Source organism: Arachis hypogaea, chromosome 20 (genome assembly GCF_003086295.3).
Source record: "Arachis hypogaea cultivar Tifrunner chromosome 20, arahy.Tifrunner.gnm2.J5K5, whole genome shotgun sequence".
NCBI classification, from domain to species: Eukaryota; Viridiplantae; Streptophyta; class Magnoliopsida; order Fabales; family Fabaceae; genus Arachis; species Arachis hypogaea.
The window spans coordinates 143,980,831-144,005,460 of NC_092055.1; the positions used below are offsets into that span (position 1 = coordinate 143,980,831).

At 33.5% G+C, this 24,630-nt stretch overlaps 3 protein-coding genes across 14 annotated transcripts; all 3 read right to left on the reverse strand.

Moving 5' to 3' along the window:
* Positions 1-4,908: 4,908 nt before the first annotated feature.
* LOC112734929 (uncharacterized) lies at positions 4,909-7,263 on the reverse strand. 11 transcript variants are annotated; one of them, XR_011879331.1, is made up of 6 exons: positions 6,841-7,252; positions 6,532-6,557; positions 6,223-6,335; positions 6,053-6,108; positions 5,878-5,950; positions 4,909-5,454 (listed from the first exon to the last, which is right to left on the reverse strand). XR_011879331.1 is itself a non-coding variant. In XM_072231658.1 (6 exons), the coding sequence occupies exons 1-6, from the start codon at positions 6,955-6,957 to the stop codon at positions 5,442-5,444; spliced, it is 528 nt and encodes a 175-aa protein (XP_072087759.1). In that variant the 5' UTR covers positions 6,958-7,263; the 3' UTR covers positions 4,909-5,441. The 11 variants fall into 11 exon arrangements, 10 of the variants coding, with proteins under 10 accessions (XP_072087759.1, XP_072087758.1, XP_072087757.1 ...); XM_072231658.1 differs by having other exon boundaries at positions 6,030-6,108; positions 6,532-6,664; positions 6,841-7,263; XM_072231657.1 differs by having other exon boundaries at positions 6,532-6,681; positions 6,841-7,220.
* A 2,304-nt stretch (positions 7,264-9,567) lies between these two features.
* LOC112734930 (uncharacterized) lies at positions 9,568-12,263 on the reverse strand. Of its 2 annotated transcripts, XM_025784458.3 has the most exons (3): positions 11,908-12,151; positions 11,072-11,111; positions 9,568-10,895 (listed from the first exon to the last, which is right to left on the reverse strand). In XM_025784458.3, the coding sequence occupies exon 3, from the start codon at positions 10,857-10,859 to the stop codon at positions 9,660-9,662; it is 1,200 nt and encodes a 399-aa protein (XP_025640243.1). In that variant the 5' UTR covers positions 10,860-10,895; positions 11,072-11,111; positions 11,908-12,151; the 3' UTR covers positions 9,568-9,659. The 2 variants fall into 2 exon arrangements, with proteins under 2 accessions (XP_025640243.1, XP_025640241.1); XM_025784456.3 differs by lacking the exon at positions 11,072-11,111 and having other exon boundaries at positions 11,908-12,263.
* Positions 12,264-15,659: 3,396 nt separating this feature from the next.
* LOC112734931 (IQ domain-containing protein IQM2) lies at positions 15,660-19,404 on the reverse strand. Its single transcript, XM_025784459.3, has 9 exons — positions 19,111-19,404; positions 18,098-18,604; positions 17,896-18,010; positions 17,720-17,785; positions 17,529-17,617; positions 17,347-17,434; positions 16,998-17,237; positions 16,804-16,905; positions 15,660-16,690 (listed from the first exon to the last, which is right to left on the reverse strand). The coding sequence occupies exons 2-9, from the start codon at positions 18,577-18,579 to the stop codon at positions 15,872-15,874; spliced, it is 2,001 nt and encodes a 666-aa protein (XP_025640244.1). The 5' UTR covers positions 18,580-18,604; positions 19,111-19,404; the 3' UTR covers positions 15,660-15,871.
* Positions 19,405-24,630: the final 5,226 nt, after the last annotated feature.

The following is a 24,630-nucleotide window of genomic DNA, read 5'->3' on the forward strand; positions in this document are numbered from 1 at the left end:
GAGAAGCAGCGTTGAAACAAAGGATGACTATAAGATACAACAAAAAAGTCATTCGAAGGAGTTTCACCCCTGACGACTTAGTCTTAATCAGAAACGACATTGGAGTCAACAAATCTGGGGAGGGAAAGCTCGCTGCTAATTGGAAAGGACCATACAAGATCAAGGAGGTCTTAGGAAAGGGCTATTATAAGGCGACCGACTTAGGCGGCACCGAGTTACCAAGGTCATGGCATGCTTGTAATATGAAAAGGTACTACAGTTAAAAGCGAACTCTACTCCCTGATGTACTCTTTTCCCAGCTTCATGATTTTTTCCCAGAATCAAAGGGTTTTTTCTGGAGAAGGGTTTTTAACGAGGCATCATAGTAGGGGCTAAGGGAAATAAATTATCAAAAGCCCTTAGTAGCAATAAGGTACCTCCTCAATTAATAAAGATCTCTTTCATTTTAAATATCTCTTTTAAAATTCCCTTTTTATTTTCTTTCTACGAAACGCGCCGATTTAAGCTCGACAAAACGTGAAAATCCCATTAACCGACCTAGATGGTCGTCAGGATAAAACGACGAGGTACAAGTCGGCGTAAAGAGGCTATAGAAGTCGATCATGATAAACTCGGGAGCAGTCCGACTCACAAGACGGAATGCGAAACCGAGTAAAATTAAAATGAATCGCAAAAGTAGCCTAAGTCACGAAAAACTCAATAAAACAAAATTGAGTACTAGGAATAACAAAAAGAGATAAGAAAAAACTAAGAAAAATAGTGAGGCTGCCTTGAGGATCAAGGAAATTCAGAAAAGCAGGCAAGTCCCAAAGAAAAGGTTTTTTCCAGAAAAGATCAAAGAGTCAAAGGAACCACGAAAAGCATGCGCGCATAAGGTAACTCAAAACCCTTATCCAAAAAAGGGCATTTATTTAAACGCTAAATTAAACCCTTATTAAAAAAGGGCATTACTGTTTTGTTTACGGCCTTAAAAGGCCAAAAAATTGTTCAAAACACCAACAAATAAATATAAAGAGTTTAAAAAGAGGGGCCCACAGGCCGGGCCCCAATAGCCAAAATCACTTTTTTAGAAGATCACCACCAGCAGAGTCAGGGGGAACGCCAGGAGCAGGAGTTGAAGAGGAATTCGGGAGGATGGTAGAAGAACTCGGAGCGTCCTTAGAGCGAGGAGGGGACTCTACGATCCTCTGCCCCCGAGTCTTTAAATCAGACTCAGACTCCACTATGGGGACAGGAGGATCCACGATGGCACCATCAATAACAATCTTATCAGGGTCCAAAGGAGAAAGGTCCAAGTCAGGAGCAATAACTCCGACCTGTTCCTTGAAAATCCTCCAGGCCTCATCAGCACCATCCGCAATAGAGTCCTCCAACTCGGTGTAGGCCTTCCGAGCATTCAGCAAGTCGTTCTTTACAGACACAAGATCAGCAAATAAACTATTGTAGCTGGCTTGCGCTGCTTTCCTTAAACCTACCTCCATGTTGCATTGAGCCTGCAACTTCTGCCCCTTCTCTCTGAGGCTGTCCCTCTCCTCCGTCAGTTTGGCGACTTTCCCCTCCAACTCCTTCTCATGCTCCTGATATATACGAAGCCTACCCTCCAGCTCCTCGACCCTCGAGGTCGTCCCTAAAGAGCTGATGGGAGTCTTCTCAAATATATCCAAGAGTTTGCCACAAACCCCCGCCGTCTTGAGACTCTCCTCAACCACAGTAGTGAGGTAGTGCCGAACAGAAACATCATCCATACTCATACGAGCATGAGGATAGATGTTCTTTCGGACGAACGCAAGAGCGTCCGCCTCACCAGAAGCGCCAGACTCTAAGGTCTTGCGCTTCTTTGGCTCTGGTTCGGGAGTAGGTCGGACGGGAGGGGGTGGCAGAGAGGGAGCAGAGGAAGAAATTACAATAGGCTGAGAGGGAGTCCCAACGTTCCGAGGAGGAGGAGGAGGAGAGACAACCGTCCTAACACCTCCAGACCTGGCTCGAGACTTTGCCTTGGCTTCCTGAACCCTCTGGTAAGACTCTTGAGCGTTTTTCTTTGCCATCTCTGCAAAAACAAATTGGTAGCTAAAATCAGACAAAGTCGGTAAAAGAAATTGCAAGTCGGAAATAAGCAAGAAACGCAAAAAGCTACCTAATTGTGACTGGACAAAGGCCGGCGACCCCTGGAGAAATTTTTTAGTATCCAAGTATGGGGCCCTCCCCCACACTTCTCGGAGGAACCCCACAATGGCTGCCTCTACCTCATTTAGGTCATCTAGACCATATTTCTCGCAGGGGGAGGCCTCCAGCCAATATAAAGGAAATCGGGGAGAAGAATGCTCATCCAGGAAAAAGGGGTGGTGACCCTCTACAGCTTGCACTTTGAAAAAGTAGTTCTTGAAGTCGTGAAAGGACTCGTCAAAAAGGGTAAAAAGCCTCCGACCTTGTATGGCTCGGAAGGACACCCACTGTTGCTTATTATTTAGCCCACTGAAGGACTTGGTCATATGGAAAAGGTAAAAGAAAATCCTCAGAGAAGTTGGAAACTCTAGAGCCTGGCTGATAAATTGATAAATTTTCAGAAAACCCCAAGAGTTGGGGTGAAGCTGGGTGGGAGCCACTCGGCAATGACGCAATACAGACATTTCAAACTCTGAAAAAGGGAGAAAAACGCCCAAACGAGTGACCATACTCTCATACATAAAAAAGAAATGAGGGGCCGTCTCGTCAGCCCTCCCGAAACAAACCCGGTCTTCTAGACCCGGGACTATCAACTCATACTTCGGCTCATCTTCTTCAGAAGTACAAATTCTATAGTGAGTACGTAGGTGGGTGATAAATTCAGTGTCAACTGAGGGCTCCTCCCTAGGACCGTAACATCGACCCACTGGGAGAGAGCATCTACGGAAGCCATTTCTTTTTCTTAAAAAAGGGTGACAAGAAACCTACAAAAGAAAAGGAAAATCAACACACGGTCTCTAAGGGAAGGGGTACGGAACTAAAGCCTACAAACCAAATCTACCTACAAGATAAAAACACGCAAATAGAACGAATGTTACAGAAGGGGAAAAAGCTAACCTTTAAGTCTGAAATCAAGACTGGAGGTAGTAAAAGCCTTCGAAACGCAAGAACGCAGCACGAACAAATGCAAGGGAAATTTGAAAGATTGCAGAAACGAAACAACGAAAGAGAGGGAAAGTATTTATAAAGACGTTAGGGGCATAATGGTAAAACCAGGGCAACTCTCAATAAAAGTGCACCGTTACCAAGGCCATTAAATCCCTACGCATACCCAACGGACACGACGCTTGATTAGACGTAACCGTCAGAACCGAAAGGTCAAAGAAAAATCACGTCGGTTCTTAATCATCACGTCGGTCCTCTCGCAAATCGGCTAAGACCCCGAGTTGAATACTCGAACCCAACTCTCAAAAAAGAATTGGGCTCGAGTAGGGGCACTGTTCATACCCTGGCCCAATAATAAAGGTCCAGGATCCAAGCAAATAGACCCAACCCAAAGGGTTGGCCCTCACCCAGTACCAGCCTTCATCCCAAGAAGTCGGTACTGAACACGACCTGCTCCAAAGAAGTCGGATACGAGGGTTAGCTGGCAGATAACACTCATTCGAATGAGTAACGGCCCCTAGAAACTCTCCAACCACTTCATAGAGCCATATCTTAACTTCCCTAAGATATGGGAACGGTTATCCACCTAAAAAGGTGGCACTACTCCAGCGGTGGTTATTGGTTCACCACTATAAATACCCTGACACCCCTCAGGTATCACTAAGTCCAATACACTCTAAACTTGCTCACACTCTTGCTAACTTAGGCATCGGAGTGTCCTTGCAGGTACCACCCCCCATTCTTTCGCACGTACAAGTCGGACGGAGGAACACCGAGTTTCAGGTTCACTCGATAGTCACCTCCCTCACACGTTTGGGCCAACCAACGCCATCCGGCCCACTAAGCTCTGGTTACCCACCGTAACAATAAGTATGTGGATGGACCTCCTCTTAACACACCTTTGGAGAAGGTGTTTGCCATTTTGGTTAACCACCAGAATGGCCGCGTCGCATTATATCAATACCTTGATTTGTTTTTTGAGGGTTTCCAACCTTGGATGACAGATAGGGCCAGAGTCAATCTTGTTGACCTTGGCAACGGGAAGGTGTGTGCAATACTCTCTGCTGAACTATTGGATTCCGGATCCTAATCATTGGCGTTCTGCTTCTCAATTTTCACTCTGTCCCTGTTGGAGGACTTTGCAGCATTACAACTTGACAGTGGGGCTCCTCCCATGGAGCGAGATTTCTTAAAAGTGACTGTTCATAAGAGGTGTGTCTACGTCATGAAGAACTGAAACCCTGCTAATGATATGCGCTACGCCTTTGTTTGGCCACCTACCAAGGGTCGAAGATTTTACCATACCACAGAGTAATATAGCAACTTTTCTTGTTATTTCCTGTGGCTTTTTATCGTCGTTTTTAATAGGATTATGAATGAACAATGAATTAAATATTAATGTCTTTGAGGATTATGATCTTACTCGAATTGTGTCTATATTCTCTTTAGCTTAAAATCATCTATGCTTTTTGAAATATTTGCACTATTGCTGTTGGCATTCACTCGTCTTAGTGAATTTCGAATAAGTGATGATGACATCTTGCTTATGCTTTTTGAGATATCATGGTTTCATTCTGTTGTTAACATAAATAAGTGATGATGACCCTACTTTTTCTAGGATTTTGGATAAATTCTAGATTTTACTTTTCTATCATGCCCTTGATTGGTTGTTATGATTTGATTTCAAGATAAGGTAGCATTGCAACTTATCAAGTTATCATGTGTCTCTTTCATTTTCAGTTAACATCTATGTATTCGGAGATAATCAATTCTAAAAATAAAATGATACATGCATGCATATAGATTAAAATTTATATGGTGTAAAGAAATTCTTTACACGTGTAATTCATATATGATAATATACTACTCTGTACAAAGCCCCATACATTAACTAGGGGAGCAAAAAGTTAAGAACAAGTGGAACCTAAAATCTAATGGGAGACTTGATCAACATTTTCTCCCAATAACCAAACCATTATCTCCATTCTCCAGCACCAGCAACATAGTTTAGTGTTGTAAGTTGTACTCATAATCTGTTATTTGTTGTACAATGGATTTTAACTTCAAAAGGCATTTGTGTCATCAAAGGTGTAATTCCCCATGTACCTATGGTTAAATACTACAGGAAAACTTCTGCATGAAGACATCAAGATTTAAGTTCCGATTCACCTGCCACCGGTCTCGTATGTGCGAAATGGATTCACTTTCCAATCCATCTTGCGCATCTCGCAAGTCATGACTGACGGGGTCGTTTTGGGTCAGGCTGATGTTCCAACCTATCCACTTTATCACATCTTCTGACAAAACTGTTCAAGAGTTCTCTGCTTTGAACACTATTTTGATAATCTATTTTGCCATTTGAAACATAGCACATATATGAGTGCAGAGTGCAAAAAGGTTTTACAATAAAAGCAGCTAGTTAGAGACCCGACAAGAGATATTTTGAGAAAAAAAGAAAGAAATCTCCATAAACAACAACGCTGCTTGCTTGCTTATACTTAAATAGACAAGAAAACTGCCAACCACATGCAGTGTTGAATAATACCAAAGTGACTAAGGCACAAGGACCATCAACATGGAAAAATATGTTCTGCCTGCGAAACAAAAATTTACTTTGCTATAACAGCTACTATATGGATGGAATCCCAAACACTTGACCAGCTTTCCCCCCAAAGAAATTATATAAGCCAAGCTCAATTCTCATTAACATAGAAAATAATAACATCAGTATCCCAATTATAAAGAAAACGAAAATAGAAGAATTATTACCTGAACTTTATAATTAGATTTCTCCTAGAACCTTCTCTGCTTCTTACAAGGAAGAAAGCGGAACATCCATAACCTGCAAACTCAAAAATCTTTCAAATAACTAAGCCCTGAAAACAGCCAATCCAGAAAACCATGCTAGGATGAACACACACTTATTGCTGGAAGAGAGAGAGACCTTTCTTTTGCATTCCAAGAAGCTCTTGGAATTCTCCGAAAAGCAGAAATTATTACCTGCCATGAAACATAGCCTATAAAGCATGAGTATACAGGAACTTGTTCAAGGTCAATGACATAGCCCCTAATTATGGAAAATTCAAAATTTTCAATAGAAATATAATTCAATACTCTTGATGAAGTTAGCATGTGAAACCAGGTCATATTGGAATTTCGCTGCAACATGCCCACTGAATGGAGAAAAAGTTTGACAGAAAACTTCGGCAGTTCTTTAGAAGGCTCATCTGGTTACATATAAAGCCAAAATCCAAAGCAAATGCCAATAGATCAACAAATGATATTTCTAAAACCGGAAGAAATTACTTCTAAGTTTATAACTATTATTTTGTTTATGGTAGATAATAGAATTAGAGACAAGTAATACAGCCATGAACAATGACACTGAAACAAATGTTAAGGTTTTGAAGGAAAGAAGCATACTTTTTTCCTTGAGGCAAAGCGTCCACCTGGATTGCAATACAAACACACTATGAGTAGTTCTCCTTCCAGAAACTGAACCACAGGGTACAGGGAAGAATACTAAGACTGTAGTAGCAAACGTCTTTTGATTCTTCTGCATTATTTTGTTTTCTAACATTAAAATGAGGGATACACACTCATGAACAACACTTCAACAAAATTACCCACACACCAAAAGACAAATTTAACCCAACAAGAGCCAAAAGAAAAGCAAACATGAACAATACAAAATGGGAAACATATGAAATGAAGAAAATATTAAAACTTTACCCTTTGAGGACGGGAATCGGAAATGGGGTTTGGTGGGAAGGGTTGGCAGAAGGTGGTTTTGGAAAATGGTGCTGTTGCTGTTGGTGCACATTGAATTGTTGAGAAGAAGGAAAGCATCGCGTTCAAGAGAATCGAGTTCTTCCACGGTCATGTCCCAGTCATCCTCTACCTCCATTGTTGCCTCTCACAAATACAGCCCTTCGTTTTTGCGTTTGCGTTTTGTGTGTGTTGCACGAAAAATCAAATCAAATTCAACTTTCTTCGCCCGCTTTGCCCTTGATTTTCAAATTTTAATGACTTGCCTAATAATACAGATTAGGGGAGTCATTCAACTTCATGTTTCCAAACTGTGAATATAAAATTCACTGTTTGTGTTGCACCCTCACACAAGAGAGCACTCTTCTCCCATTGAATGGGTTAAACGGTTGGATGAACTCAAGAGTAGCAACTTAAGAGAAACTAGAGGAGGACCAGGTGCATGTTTGGGCGCCATTATTTTGTTAAAAAAAAAAATTTTTTTTCAATGAAAAAAGATCTTTTTTTTTATTTTTTAACGTGTTTGGTAAATTTCTAGTAGTAAAAGTAAAAGCACTAGTAAAATAAAAAAAAAATCTTTTTTGAGAAGTTGTAATTTACATTTTTTTAAAAGATTTTTTTTCTTTAAAAAAATGTTTTTTATGTAATAAATGAACAAAAAAGTACTTTTATACTGTTATATCCAAACATAATTGATAGATAAAAAAACCTTTTTACATGAGATATCCAAACATAAAATTACTTTTACTTCTCTATAAAATCTTTTAAAAAAAATAATTTAAAAAAAGATCTTTTTTTTAAAAGCTCACCCAAACAAGCCCTAAGTTTATTCACCCCTTATCCAGGGAATCTTAAATCTGTTGCTCTAAAGCAGGCTGAATTTTTGTTTAACATTATCCATCTCTTATGTAATTTTCCCCTCAAGATTTATTGTTAATTTACTTAATGAATGTGAGGAAAAGATATATTTTCATTATCCATCTCTTATGAACGCTAAAATCGATTTTATTTTCCCGTTTCTTCCTCGGTTGCGCATAAACTACAGCTGATTAATTGAAATTGAAAATAGACACCTAAAAAAATAAGATTGAAAATTTACACTATACCAAAATTACTCACATGATTTGTTACCATTCCTTTAACTTGAGTACTGAAATTGAGTCAGAAAAAAAGGGAGGATCAACGATCAACAAAGATTTCTTGGATTTACAAAATTGCTAGAAATGCAAAATCAAGACCGGTTATATTTTTGTAAAGTTATACTACACATCCAAGTCTTTTTGATAATTAAGTCTAATTAAAATTTTTTTAGTGACTAAGTACAAGTTCAACAAAAATCTGTTTTATTAGTGGGGTGTGTAACTACGTGAAATGATTCCGACGCTCCCGCTCCTTCTCCTTCTTCGCGTTCTTTTTTCTTCTTTGCATTCCTTCTCATTGTTATTCTTTTATTGTTGTTGCTGAATTTATTTCCTCCTCCTCTTCCTAGTGATTTTATATCATTATGCGTTTCTTTTTCTTTTTTGTTTGATTTTATTCTTGTTAAGTGAGTAAATAAGGTAAAATAAGAAGAAAATATGAACAAGAAAAAGAAGGAAGAGGAGGAGTTTTGAATTATCATTAAGTAATTTTGATGTATTCTAAATTTAAATAAAGTGCACTTTTAGTTTGAATTTGTTTTGAATTGAGTTTGTTTATGTGTCGTTATCATTAAGAAATTTCGGTGCATTCTGGATTTAAACTGTTACACGTAAAAAGAAGACAAGGATGATGATAATAATAATGAAAAAAAATGAGGACAAAGGAGAAGGAGAAGAAGTCGCAACAGCCTCTTCTTCAAGTGTGGTAAAAGTCATCCCAACCTTTGGGATAAACGGACACAAAAAACACCGAAACTTATAAGCACGACACCGAAAACAATTCTATATTACACCAAATTGTGTTTCAAAATGCACCGAAACTACCATTAAACATAACATAAATAGATTCATCAAAAAAACAATTCAAAACTCCAATCTTCCATTCAAATTCAAACCTTTAACTATGAACACTGAGTTTTACAAAAAAAAAAAAAAAAAAAAACGAAAATTATTCAACTTGTAGAAAAAACAACTACACCAGCATCAACTACTAACGAATTACATTAACAAGGTTCAAACCAAACCCCATCCACTTGATTCTAACGAATTACATTAACAAGGTTCAAACCAAACCCCATCCACTTGATTCGTTTTAAAACAATAATTCAATTAGTCCTGATTCAACTGACAGTGTGAACTTGCATCATTTATTGTCTTCGAAAATGAAATATATGTTCAAACTTGATTTCATAGCTTAATTTAAAAAAAAAATTAATCCAAATCTTCAAATCAGATTAAAGAGCATTGATCGAAGAACACAAAAAAACCCAGAAAACGAAGAGAATATAAAGAAGAAAGAGAACGCATAGAATGCAGAGAAAGAAGAAAACGTTGAAAAAATTTGAAAACAAAAAAAATGAAAGCCGCATAGAAAAGCCAATTATATATAGTCACATGTCAACTCAAAAGGTTATTAGAGATAATGGCGCGTGGAACTAAATTAAGTTATGGCAACTTGGTTGGACTTGATTTGTGATGTAGATTGATTTTTCTACAGGAGATGGTATTTATTAGTGATGCAATTCTCTTAGAAAACAAAACAAGAAAAAAATGTAAAAGATTTCCTTGAAGGAATTAAATTAAATGATAATCACCAAATAAATTGTTCCAGAGACTGCATTATTTAAAGCCTTATTGCCTATCCTATGACGACGACCATCCTTGGTCACGCCATCGTAGATGATGTGCAGCAGTCCTTCCAGATGACGAATTTCTTCCAAATGAAGGTGTGTTTTCCGGAGTAGTTCTAGAAATTCCTGATCGAGACATCCTTGTTGAAGATGTCATCCTCAACCCTGGGCTCACCTCTCTATAATACTGGTGAGCTTCACGAGGCATCCTTGATGACAGCGATAAGTTTGTTCTCCATCTAGCAGGACGGTTCGCCTGCACAGCACGGGATGATGATATATTTCTTCCTCTCTGAGTTCTCTCTGGTTGATGTGCTAAAGGTAAATTGGATCTCCATCTAGCCGATTGACTTGTCTGTGTACCATTTGGTATCCTCTGCATTGTTCCAGACCTTCTATCATGTAATGGCATTCTATGTCTATTACTCGACATCAAACTAGCCATCCTGTTAGCATCTTCAATAGAAGAAAATATTTCATACAAGAAAAAGGACATTAAATCAGCAAGATCCCCAGTCAACATTGTGTCTCTGTTATCAACATCAGGTCTTGCATGAATTGAGCTAAAAAGATCTTCTAAGTCCCTTTCCCGTTCCATCCTCGTCCAATCACTTTGTCGCGAGGGATCCACCTCAGATGGTCGGACGGATGGATGCTCAGACCTAGCATGCTTCCGGAGTTCTGCATATGTTCCTTGGAATTCGCAAGTCTCAGAAGCGCAACTCCTTGGTTTAGAATTCATGTGCCTACGAGCAGGCTCCAAGACCATATATCCAAATATCTCTCCCCGGCAAAGAGGGCAGATGAGCTTTGCCTGCAATTGGCTCCCATATTCTGAGGAGTGTCTAGGCTCTAATTGAGCATCCCTACTGTTAGAGGTTGTGCTTGTGAGAGGGATTTCTTGCAGTATTGTTGATGAGAGATGAGAACCAAATGACTTGCAAAACTGGTCAAGGCAGTTGGAGTGCCGGTAACTGGTATTACACATATAAGGACGGCAACCCATCTCATGGGAAGAACATTTCAGAAGAACGGCGTTGTGTGGAGATTCCATGCAAATAGGACACGTAGCATCCTCCCATTCTTTCACGTCATCAACTGATCCCACCAAATTCTTGGGTTTATGTAGCTCATCGTTTTTGGAGTTGGAAGGGTAAGGATGCGACCTAGTGCAATCAATAGATTGGGACCGAGCTCTTCTAATTTTTGGCATTTTCGAAATTCAAGTTCTTGCTTATCAAAAAAAATCCTGCCACATATCAAATCATCCAAACAAAAATCGGTGACGACAGATGAATTCTAATTGAAATATTGAATAATGCAAACAAGTTTAAAATATTCATAAGCAAAACCAAATAATTAATATTCTCTCCCACTTCATCCTCACACAGTTTGAGATAACAGGGGATTTATTCTAAAATTTACCTGTGATTGTTAATTCTGAGATTTTGAAGATTGCATCAACCTAGCAAAATTGGTTGAAATCTCAGAGGTTCAAGTTAAAATTTAGTATGGCCTATATTGGTTTCAATATAAAGAGCCCTTTCATAATCACAAGTATGCAAAACATCAGACATACTACCATCATTTGATAGTATAAATGGAAATCAAAAGGAATAAAATTTCAAAACATTGATAGTTAATGCAAAAAGGAGCACTTTTTAATCACACCAAAAACAATAATCAACAAACAATTATTTGATGCACTAATAGCTAGAGTGATCTAACCACTTATCTAACATAGAAAACAAAACAACAAACGGGTGGCTGCAAGCCTGCAACAATATTGGACAACACTGGTCTATACTGAAAGTAACGGCCAGGGGATGAATATAAACATGCTATAGCAATCTGGAGCTGGTTCCTTCTGTAGGCTTTCGTTTCCAGAAGCTGACCAAAATATCTAAATATTGTGAATCGAATTTATATATGAATTAACTAGCTCGCCCAGCATAACAGTAATGGCAGAATCAAAGGATCACGAATTCACGATGCTGAATTCAGAAAACCCTAAGAGTCTTAAAAAAACAAGAACTACTTTCTCTAAGCATTCCGATTATATTTGGCCCTCTTTAACTTCTCATACTCAGCAAATTAGACGGTTTTTCTCGAGATATGTTCAACTATACAAAATTGATAGCAATTAACCACTAATCGGCACTGTTTCAAAGCGAATTTCGAGACCATAGCAAAACACTGCACAATAACGCGTTTGGAATGAAAAATTTGCGAGAGAAACAAGGGATGGAATTAGGGCTAACCTGGTTAGTGGAGTGCGAATAGATCAAAAGATTGAAAATCTATGCAACCCTATATATAAAGTGTTTGATTCGATTTGATGATTTACTGTTGAAAAATAAAAGGAAACACTTGTGCAAATTGCAATCCAGAACTTTCTAAATTCACGCTTTTTATTCCTCGTTTTCAGTACCCACTTCACTTCTTTATTCTTTATTGTTTTTTCCTCTTACTTTTCGATCGTTTCCTTATTCTCTTTTTTTTTTTCCAGTTTCTTTTGGTTGCCAAAAGTATTTGTAAATTTGATAAATTAAGAATTAATTTATTATAGTTTTAAATTTTATTTAAATGTATATGGCTAATTAATAGGTTATTGTATGATGAGATTCTAATCTTCAATACTTATTTAAATAGATGAATAAATTGATTTCTCCACTAATTTAAGTTAGTTTTTTTTTACTGATTTTTTATTTTTTTTACTGATTAACTTTGGGCCATTATGGGCCTGAAATATGCTCCAGTTTTGGGCCCAAAAGTCAACATAATAATACCCTCTATTTTTAGACTCTATCACAACCAAGACCAAAAAAAAACCTTTTTCACAACTATTCCCTCTCTTACTGGTTCTTTCCCTCTTTTTCATTTTTTTTTAATGGCGATGTTATGTTATTTCTACTAATTAGTAGGCCTATATCATACAAAGACACATTGAGAGAGAACACACAAGATGATAATTGTCATGCCAAGAAAAATAATAAATTCTTTTTGTATTCCTATTATTGTATATAAAATATGTTTAAATAACATTTTTCTCGTAGTAACTCTAATTTCATTTGTAAGAAGTTAATTCATTTTTTCGTACAACTAATTTTGATACTACGTGGCTAAAAAATTTAGATATAGGATAGAATAAGTAATATCTCTTAATATTGTAATTTTTAGTATTTTTTAAAATTATAAAAGGTACATAAATTGGACCATTCGATTTGTGTACTTCAAAATTTTTTTAACTTTTTAAATACAAATCGGAGGATTCGAGTACAAAAATCAGACGATCCAATTTTCGTATCTAAAAATTGGACAATCCGATTTATACTTCCTAAATTAAATCATTCCATATCTTAGAAAAATACTAAGACAGATCACAATTCAAAAAAATATCATTGTTAATCCAACATTAAAAATAAGGAAAAATACCAACAATATTTTTGAACAATGTGTAAACAATGTGAATTAATAGAGTTAAAAGAGTAGATTAATCTTAAATTTAATTAGTAACGTTAAATTAGGATATATTATATTTTTATTTGATTAGTGGTTGTTCATGTTGTTCAAAATAGTCATTATTTACCTAACACTCTCCTAAAAATAAAAATATGGCACCGTCTACCTGGTTCAATTTTATGATTATGGAAACCTTGTATGTAATGTGCTCGGATATAGATTCATGAGGTACAAGATAAATCTGTAGCTTTTTGTGAGTGTCAGATGTAGAACTCAGACCCTGCAAGTTGCTTGATTTAAAAATTTTGCAGAACAAATTCGTTGGTCCAATTTAGAATTGGAAAAATTTGAAGCTCGCAAGAAGAAAATCGAAGCCTCCGTGTTTTTTACCTTTAACAACTAGGACTGTCTCACATGGTCTAAATTCTGTTACTCTAACACCATACAGATGTGAAGCACCTGTGTTCTCCATATCCCAGCCCAATCACATTGTTACTTCCATATTCAAATTAAAAAGGATCGTTTACCTACAATTCACAAACTACTGTAAAATAATTCTTTTTTAAATAAATAATAAATTCTTTTAGAATAAAGGACAAAATAGAAGAATTAAATTTGAATGAATAGATTAATATCATCCAAAGGAAAGAAGAATGCATGAATCAATTAATCGTTCTTAAAATTCCTATGTTTAAACTTTTTTAAAAAATGTGAAATATTTTTGGTGATAAACCTCTGTTTTTTTCACCTTGACTCTTTCATATACTGTGTTGAACAATAGCATTAAATATATTAGGAAATAGGAAGGAATTAACTATAACAAAGACATACACAAAGTTCACCAACCAGAATATTTTTTCAAACTTCAACCGTGTTAACATGATGATAAAAGCAAAGAAAATAAAGAGAAAAATCAAAGGAAAAATAATGTAATGATTGTTGGTTAACATGGTGAGGTAAATCCGCTCGGATTTTTATAGGATTATTATGTGTTTATAATATGCAATAGAAAAAAAAATAATTTCAAAGATATATTTTATACTTAAATTTTATTTAAATAATATAAATCAAATTTAAATACCTTAGTACGTGTCGTCAACTCTTTGCACATCGAAATTGAAAAACTTCACAATTCTTTGCACATCGTATACTCACATATATTTGTATATAAAGAAGTAATAAAATAAAACTCTTGTATCTCATTCATTTACTCTTGTCATATATATAGTATATAAGATTTGTTACCAAATTTAAATTTAAATTTTATTTTAAATTTAAATCTTATCTTATTTTAAACATGAATCTTATTTTATCTTATTTTAAATTGAAACTTTATGAATTAAATCATATCACAATTTAATTTAAAATAGAACCAGATTGAAATTTTATTTAAATTTAAAATTTAAATTTAAAAATAGAATAACTAATTATTTTTAATTTTCATTTAACATTCTCAATCATCATATTATTATTATATTATTGGTACTAATAAATAATATAATAATATTTTATTTGAATTAATATAATTATTTATTTTATCAAATTAAAATAATAATTAAATAATTCTATATCAAAGATTAGAACACTCGTTAGTGTGTGGCCCCAAATGTTCAATACTTAGGGATAGTAAATTAGTCATACTCAATTTACTAATTAAGGTTGGCGTCTAACAACACTTATCAATGACCCGATAGTATGAAATAATATATATTTACTAAAAACTCAAGAATAACAAAGTATAATTCCTTTCATCTTTTAACTATTGATTAACCCTTAAAATATGGTTTAATTGTCAAACTCTAAATTGTTCTCATTATTATAATAAACTGCGAATGACATAAAAAACTCATTTCTTCATTTATTAAATTCCCTTGCCGAAGGTTTTATTTATCTCAATCATTATAATCATACAAATTAAACTCTTTACCGAGTTGACGGATTTCTTGTTGACTAATCATTAATTTTACAAATATTTAAATCACACTCAATATCCATTCAACTAGCACACTAAGGAATTAGGTATCCGAAATCAAAGTATAATAAATACATCGTTAATTAATATGATAGTCGCAGGTCAAAGAAATTCTAGTACTATGTTCATTTTGAATATCCTATTGACAAATTTGCGGTAATTACAACCATTAGAAATTTTCAAAGTAAGTCAGTTTAATAGTCATATATTTATATGTACTATTTATATATATAATTTAATAAATAAGATTCATTAATCTTCATCAAATGAAGATCATTATATACATATTGATTTATCCGAATTATTCATGTCCATTTAAATAAATTCTATAATAAAAAATAATTTAGATTAAATTATAGAAAATTTATCTCTCATTATTATAATCACTTATCATAATAATAAATCTCTAAATTTATTCCAAAACTTTATTATATTAATCTTTTAAAATAATAAAAATAACAAATTATTTAACACATGGTAATACTATTTATTTCCAACAACCTTAACGTTGAAGTTACTAATACTATCATGGTCTGAAATCTTATACACGGCAAAACATGCTTCCAATTCTAAGAACAGTGATTGAATATTTGTTTGTATTAATTTACGGGTGCAAAATAGACCCTTGATAAAATTTTACAATTTCCACCCTACATTATAAATGAGTGAAAAAAGAATGGCTATGTGAATTAACATAAACAACATCAGAAAAATTTGTATACTAAAAACTTGTATACTTTTGTTACCTATTCACAACAGAAAAGAATAAATCAAATGGTAATTCTATTCACTCATGACATATGAATAACTGGTATCACTGATGTTCCTCTGATCAGTGGGGAGAACTCTGATCTTGAATTATGGTCACTTCTTTGAGACATGTTCATATATTCAAATTGTGTTTCTGCTGATGTATCGCCACACAAACTTGCGATAGAAGAAACACTAGGACTCAAACCGGAGGTGGTTCTTTGAGCTAAAGGCGACTTGGTCCGGGCAGCGCTTCTTGGGGACAGGTTAACTTGCTCCAAAGCGCGAAACTGGAGTTCACTCGGGTAGTCCCTCACACAGCCGATTCGAGGTCCGGCTCCAGTTGTCCATTTGCAGGATAACTGCTTACCAAGTTGGTAGGATTTCATCCCTTTGTGTGAGTTGATTCTCTTGAGTATTGACTCTTCTGGAACTGTTTCTTCATCACTCTCACCATCCTTTTTGTCACTCACATTTTGCTTAGGAGTTTGGTGGTCTAGCTCTGATGCAAATGGTTCTGTTTCTTGATCAGCTGTAGGAGACACCGGTTCAAAACTCTTGATACTTTTTGCAACGTTTCCTTCCTCACTTTCTAGTCCTTCAATTCCCCTTTTCGGTATTTGAAGACTGGATAGTTCTCTTCCAAGAATCTGGAATTGCCTTGAGCGAGGTGTTGTCAATGCAGAAGCATCCTTGGTTTCCATCAAATTTTCATGCTTTTCGATTGAGTCTTGGACGATGCTCTCTTCGGTCTCCAAGCCACTGATGTTCTCGGTGAAGTCCTCTTCGGACGAGTGGCTTCTGAGATGTCCCATGCTTCTTACTGAAAATAATTCATCAGCCTCGCCAACTGGAGCCATCTGCACATAGAAAAGCAATTTCATTCAGAATATGTTTGTTTTTTCCAGCTTCTTGAAAACAGATCTTTACTATCACAAATTGGTAATCACTGCTTTGTTTCAAATTTTGATACCTTGACATCAGAGAGGTTCACATTGTTCTCTTGCAAGAATAAAATAAACTCCTGAAAGTTCTCTTCTGTCGGACGATAGTGACCACTATGAGGCCAAACTGCCTGTTGAAACAAAACAATATTCATTAGCCATCGAAGGCAACCGAAACTTGGCAAAAATAACAAAACTTTGAAACTTTCTGCAAGATTCGTACCTTCAAGACGCCATGTTCGACAACCAGACGGCCAGCAGAAGATGTAGCTCCTCCAGCCAAGAAGCTAGAATGTTGAAATGAACCTTTCTTTTTCTTGCCAACATACAGCAACTTAGATGTGCTAAGGACAAAAATCCACTTGGCATGTGCATCTGATTCGGTCGTGTCAAGGAGCTCTCCGGATTGTTTGTAGAAGAACTTTCCATCCTCTACAACAACTTCATAAGCCAACCTTTCCATCTGGAAGACACAGCAATGAAAAATAATGAATCATCATGAAAATCAATGGTGACTCAAGTAAATATATCTACTAAGTTTAATGTTCCCATATAAATGAAGGAAATCTTACCGGACCAAGATATTTGATACACTGAGTTTGAAGTTTAGTACGCGGGCACTTCTCGAGATTTACTTCTCTTCCTTCTCCAATGTCAAGCCTGCAATTTCAAATCAGAAGCTTAATCTCAAACTCCATTGTCTAAAACTAGCCAAAAATTGTAACAAAGGAAACTATTTTACAAAGAATATTACCAGTAGAAGAAGGGTTCTCTGCCTTGGCACTGAAGCCATTTATCATAATAGAAGTGCAAATTGTGTCCATAGCGATGGCGCGGGTCAATCTGTTTTACCAAACAAAAATTGGTCAGTAACATAATAACCGATCATTGACTGCCAAACCAATTTGGCTCAAGATAAAGTACTAGTACAGTTGTTGAACTAACCGCTTCAAGCCAGTGTTGTAGAGCAAGCTTTTGAGCTTTATCATCTTTTGATAAACCTTTTCCAACCTGAAATGACAAAGAGATGTTTAATATAGTTTCTTAAGGCCTTAAAGTTGGAACTTATAAGATCAACTAAAATAAATCAAACTCTTAAGGCATAATAATGTTAACAATACCTTGGCAGCTCTGGTTCTAGCTCTAGACCAACGCGAAATGGCAGTTTCATGTTTCTCAATGTCAAAGAAAGATATCGAGCTGCGCTTGAGTTCGGCGAAATCTAAAAGCTTCCACCTATTCAAAAGATCAAACAAAAACATGTTAGAAACAGATTGAGTTTTGACAAGAACAAAAGAGGCTCTCAAGCCAACAAACTAGTACCAGCTTTGTTCAACAAGAATCGCGCAATCCGCGAGCTTTCTTCTAGTGCGAAAGCTCTTGTAAACTTTCTGTAATTTAAGTGCAGCCATGTGTTTAGGATTGTGTGGATTCAAAAGTGCTGATTGGATTGTTTCTGCTTCACATTCTAGCCTAGGAGATTCATCATCTGTGTCTTTAATCTTTTTGCTAATCTTTGAGACAAATGATTCATTCTCTTTATCAAACTCAAGAGCATTGTCTGAGATCACACTACTGAAATCTTTTCGCTTGAAGCTTACAGACTTCTCTACTGTCATCTTCCCTGAACCTTGGGATTTAAGGATGGTTGGTTCTGAATCTCTGTTGTTGAAACTCACTGATCTTACTAGAGTCTTGATTTCGTCATTGCCAAAGTCAATGGATTTTACAACCATAGAATCTAATCCATCTTCGACATCATTGTACTTGGCAAATGGACATGAGAAGGAAAAAGATATCCCCATAAGACAACAAAACCAATCTGTGGTCCTGAAAACCACAAAAGAAATCAATATTAATATTAACCATACAAGATGCTGCATTTTTCATGTGTCAAAATTTATGGAATGCAAATCCAGTCACATAGCAATACACATTCTATTTATTAGCATTTTTCAAACTGATAGAAAAGGAACTCATATTCTGCTGCTATAAAACAGACAGAAATGTTCACGGATCCGCAAACCCCAAAATCAAAAGCTTCCATTTTTAACCAAACCCAATATTTTCTTTCAAAAAAAATCCAATATTTATATCAATGAAAGGATAAGCTGAAAGTGAAATAAAAACAAGGAAACCCCATTTGGCCATTTCATTCCAAATACACCAACAACCAAACCTTCCGATTCAAGAAAACAAGATAGAATGAAAGACTAAAGCAGCTAAGGAAGCCCATGGATCTCAAAAGAAAAACAAGGAGCAAGAAAGATTCTCATATCCCAAACGCCAGAACAATGAAGAACAAGAGAGAGAATTGATGAGGTGCATTGGAGTACCTTTAAGATTCTGTGGCACAGAAAAACGAAGAATGGAGGTAAAGAATCTGGAAGTGTATTATAAGGTAAGAAATGAAAAAAAGCGTTGAAAGGTGAGATAAGATTCCTAAGGAATAATGGTAACTGCTGTTAGCTTTGAGTTGCAAATGAAGATGAGATGGTATCGTCGGCTACACACTCAATTTGAGATATATATACTATGCTGGGAGCAAGAAAATGAAGAGAGAGAGAGACAGAGAGAGTGAAAAGGTTGAGAGAGAGAGAGTGAGACAGAGTTTCCAACCACGTGGAACCAACAACTTAGACTCACACACACACATATCAGTTTTTTTTTTTTTTCTCTTTATTTTACTTTTATTAATTTCAGTTTATTAATAACGATAACAAAAATTCAATAACTCTCACTCGGTTTCGTTCTGTTACAACTTGAAAAAAAAATGCTTTCTATTTTTCGCAATAAATAATTTTAAGTATGATTTTTTAGTATAAATATATTTTTATATGCTTTTTCTCAGTTTAATTTCTTAAAATGTATGATAAAAAATATATGTAATAAATAATAATTAAAAAACAAAAAAATCTATAAAATATTTTCTTTTTTTTTAGTAACATCTTACAATAGGATTTATTGATACAGCCATTAATGGTATAAATTTTTTACACAATCTTTTAATCATAATTAGTTCTTTTGAATTATTATTTACGTAATTAATATAAAAAATGATTATTTTTACCGACGTGATATTATATAATTTGATGAACATTTAAAATTATTTTACCGAATCAAAATTGAATTTTTATTGTATTTGTTATAAATTTTGTAAAATTATTCTTGAGTAAACATATAATTATTTACACCCATATTTTAATAGGGTTTTATCCACCACACCCAAAAATAAAATAATTATCAAAAACCTAAAATATATTCATATGGATTTTGAATTCTAAACAAATAAGTTCTATTAAATATTAAAGGAAAAATAATTTTCGGATAACCATTTCTTAAAATATAATTTCAAATCCTAACAGACTATATATAGCATAGTACCAATATAAATTTTGTTTTTTTAGAGAAATTAAAATAACACAAAAAATAACAACTAAAAAAAAAATGAACAGCAAAATATCAGTATACAATTATTTAAAAGAAAAATTCCATGATTTTGACTTAATTGCTACATTACTCATCATCTCTCACGTATGCATACATAAACCTCCAACGAAGTATGTAAGACACCAAAAATAAAGTTGAGTATAATTTTCTAGGAAATAATCCTTGAGTTTTATATCCATTTAATTATGTAATTAAGAAGGGTCATTTTCATGACAAAGTCTTGGAGTAAAGTGCAATCCATTGAGAACAATATATATCAAAGTGAGAATTGAATTGACCTTATCAAAATCAACAACATTTCGCAATTGCTTAGATCATCAAAGAGACACTTCTCGTACCGTATAGTTTAACCTCCAAGTAAGCTTCTAACTACTTATTTTATTTTAATCGCTGACGAAAATTGTTGCAAATATTTTATATTATATATACATCCATATACATTCATCTAAATTTCAATTCGCTATGTATAATTAGTTAATGTACCTCCAAATACAACTAGTTAATATAGTATAAGCATACAAATTAAAGTATAGTCAAACTAAAAATATTGAGAATATATAATGTATGTGAAAGCTTAAAGAATCGGAAGCTTCTTGTGGCATTCTCATAATAAAATATTAAAATGTCCCACAGACACCATACTATTTTATTATTGGCTCGTAATAACAAAATGTCTTTTTGATAGCAATCCGAAAATATTGCTTTTTCCAAATAATTGCCAAAGGTGATCAAGCATATCCGTAAAACATTTTTTCTCCTGTTAAATTAGACATGATTTTTAACTTTATAGTCAGTGATAAATTCAAAAAATTTTAAAAGAAGAGATAAATAATATAATAAAATAATAAAAAATATTAATATTAATATATTTAGCTATTTAAATTTTAGAATATATTAGTTAATCAAATTTTTAATAAATACAAGTAATTAACCTATCAAAAAATATATTAGTTCAGAAATATTTTTTATTTTAATATTTTGATAATATTGCATGAATTACATTTATTATTAATAATATTAATATCTAGTCAAGTATTTAATATCCATTAAATTATATTTTTATTGATTATTTTTTATATGATACAAAAAAAAATTATAATTCAATAGTTAAAAAATTTATAAAAAGTATAACTCGGATAATCTAATCTAAAGTTTTCACTATTTTTTTGTGTCAAATTTTCAGTCAAATTATGTGAGAGGGATAAAAAATTTGTAAGAAAAATAAAATTATTTAAATATTTACTTAATAGATAAAATAATATCTTTTTTATATTAAGTAAATATTCAAATAATTTTTTGATATTTAATTGCAAAGTTGAAATTTTATAATATTATGGTATAAACTTTTTTGATAAAAACAATATTATATGTATAAACAAAACTAAATTAAAAACAATAAAAAATAAATAAATAATATACATTATAAAAAATATTAAATATTAATAATTTTATTTATATTTAGAAAATTAAGCTTGACTTTAGATAATTAAATTATTATTAGTTATTATTATTATTTGTTTAAATTTATATATATATATATATATATATATATATATATATAATACAATAAATTTTATCATTGTATTAATATATAATAACATAAATATTTCTTGCACATAATTTTTTTTTCTAAGTATGACAGCAAATAAATTATTACAATAGGACAATTATCTACACATATATACTCGTTATTGTTTTTTAAAAACTCAATAGGAACAATGACCCCCACACAAATATATATAGAATGTTAGGGGAACAATGAAAATTTTGAACAACATGAACAACCACCAATCAAATGAAAATACACTACACCCTAATTTAATGCTACTAATTGAATTTAGTCTTTAAACTTTATTAATTCACATTATTTACACATTGTTCAAAAATCTTGTTGGATACTTTTCCAATATATATATATATAAAGAACTTATAGTGGCTCTTTAAATGCACTACCGTATATATGCATTGTTTGTGAACCATGGTTTGAGAATCATAAAGAGTCATAATTTGTTTTTTTCCTTTTGTTTTTTAAGCATTGGTTTTTTTATTTTATATTTTCTAATTATTGTTAAAATAAATAACTAATTTTAGATTTAATAAACATATAATTAGTAATGTTATATATTTAAAAAAATATTAAAAAATTATCAAAATTTATTATTTTTAATTATTATTTTTAACTATTAATTTAAGTCTTTTAATTTAATAATCTAACAATATATTTTAATCTATATTTTTAAATATTAATAACTAATTAATAGTCAAAAATAATAAACTCTAATAATTTTTTAGTATTCTTCTATACAAAATTATATAAATATTAAAATAAAATAAAATAATTTTATATTATTATTATCTCTCTAACCTTACTCATATATTATCTGCCAAAGAAAATATTGAATAAACAAAGGCTCTTGAACACATACAATATTGTGGCTGGTGCTGAATGTGCATGTATTATTATATATGCTTATAGAAGGCACATTTCCCTATCTCCTCGAAATAACACAAATTTCATGAATTAATGATACATTTATGTCTTCGAAATTTAGATATATTAAAAATATAACTATTTATATTCACTACTCTTATTAATTTAAGCTTTTGTAACAAGTCATATCATGTACATGATATTATATTGTATTTGAATTTTATATTCAAAAAATTAAGAATTCGATTTTTGGTGAATTTAAAAAAAAAAGTAAAGCAAATAAAATAATAAAGATGACTTATATAAAAATCAAACAAACTGAAAAAAAAATTTTAAGTATAACTATTCGTATCGTCTCCTCTTATATACTTAAATTTTTGAAAAAAATAATATGACAATATATTTAAGAGTAATTAATTTATCGAGATAATTGTTTAAAGAAAAAATATAGGAGAATAATATTTTTCTGAATTTTAGTCTTAATTTTGAATCTTTTTTTTATTTTTGTCGCAACCGCTTTCTCGCAATTTTGTGCCATCGTCGCCGCTGCTGTATCTTCTTATCAACTAGATCAAATGTTTATTTTACTATGTATGTATATATTTTTTTTCATTATAAAGTTGATGTTTATTTAGATATACTATTGGTATTTTACTTGATTTGTTTGATTGTGTATACACATGCTCCGCAGGATGTTCATTTTACTATGTATGCAGATTATTCTTTTCACTAAGATGTGGATTTTATTTGGGTCATACTATGTATGCAGATTGTTCTGTTCGTTGAGGGTCTTGGCCGAGTTATAGCGACTCCTAGCACCGATGAGCTTACTTCGTTGGAGAAGCTATACGTCGGTTAGAGTCAAACACCATGAGTGAAAACACCTGCACAAGATATTCCGATGCTCAAGTTAGAAGAAAATCTCAATAATGTGGTAAGAACAAGTAAAAGCAACTAAAGTATATCATGTCCCTGCTGTTGCGTTGTTATTCATTCCTTTATAGAGTAATAATTTGTTCACTTTGTTGATCAGTTTAGAGTTTCACCGAGATTTTTGTTTAGTTCGAGAATATTGCTATGTGGGGTTCTAAACAATAATATTTTACTGATCATGTTTGACTTGTGCCTTACATGTCCGAGCTTATTGATTCTGTTGCCGAGGTATAAGGTACACATCATAGCTCCCAAGTTTGTCATATTTCCAAAGGAGCAAAGGCGAGCTTTTTTGCACGTATACCTCGACAATGGCTTGCGGAGTGTAACAGAGTGGCCCAGCGCCCAAACTCGTCCTGGTTCATCTATAGAATATGAAAATTTTGTAATTAATGTAACCTGAAGTGTTACCTAATTTCACGCGCCCATAGATTGATTGATGTGAAATGTGGTGCAAGTTTCGGTGTATTCCTAAGCGTTCGATTAATGTATGTTTTTGAAGGGTATGCGATGGATGGTTGAGATGAGAAACAGTTTAAGTGTTTACAACCGTTTGGTTTTCCACTATTGTCATAAATTTTTCTACTTTTTCCTAAGTGGAAATTTGTAGGAGTTCTGAAGATAGAAAAAGTTTAACTTTCCTTTGTCAAAAAATGAGAAAAAAAGGTGAGTCTTGACTCCTTTTTGTGTTTTTTTTTCTGGATTCTTTATTTCTTTGGGATAATGGGGAAAGCAAAGACAGAAATTTATGAGAGTGACCCGTATAGTTGGGTGGACGCTAGTGTAAAGGGTTATGTATGGTGTTTTAATGATGACGAATCAGTGAAACCGTTAGGCTCTGATGTTTGAGTCAGGGAGGGTAGTCAAATAAGCATATAAGTGTTGCCATGTGAGGAGAAGGACCGTGTTTATGAGAAATTGAATGATTGGCCCTATTTTTATTTGTATAGCTGCCTGTTGACAGAGCTAGGTGTTAGGCTGTCGTTCACAAAGTTTGAATGTGGTGTTCTGTACTGGCTGAATTGTGCCTCGACACAGTTGC

Coding starts and splice junctions, on each gene's coding strand:
- LOC112734929 (XM_072231649.1), bottom strand. CDS start 7,015: ATGGAGGTAGAGGATGACTGGGACATGACCGTGGAAGAACTCGATTCT. Junction 6,336..6,531: donor GCTTTGCCTCAAGGAAAAAA/GTATGCTTCTTT, acceptor ATATGTAACCAG/ATGAGCCTTCTAAAGAACTG. Junction 5,951..6,029: donor TCTCTCTCTTCCAGCAATAA/GTGTGTGTTCAT, acceptor TTGAGTTTGCAG/GTTATGGATGTTCCGCTTTC.
- LOC112734930 (XM_025784456.3), bottom strand. CDS start 10,859: ATGCCAAAAATTAGAAGAGCTCGGTCCCAATCTATTGATTGCACTAGG.
- LOC112734931 (XM_025784459.3), bottom strand. CDS start 18,579: ATGGGGATATCTTTTTCCTTCTCATGTCCATTTGCCAAGTACAATGAT. Junction 17,786..17,895: donor CTAGAACCAGAGCTGCCAAG/GTATTGTTAACA, acceptor TTGTCATTTCAG/GTTGGAAAAGGTTTATCAAA. Junction 17,618..17,719: donor TACAACACTGGCTTGAAGCG/GTTAGTTCAACA, acceptor TTGGTAAAACAG/ATTGACCCGCGCCATCGCTA.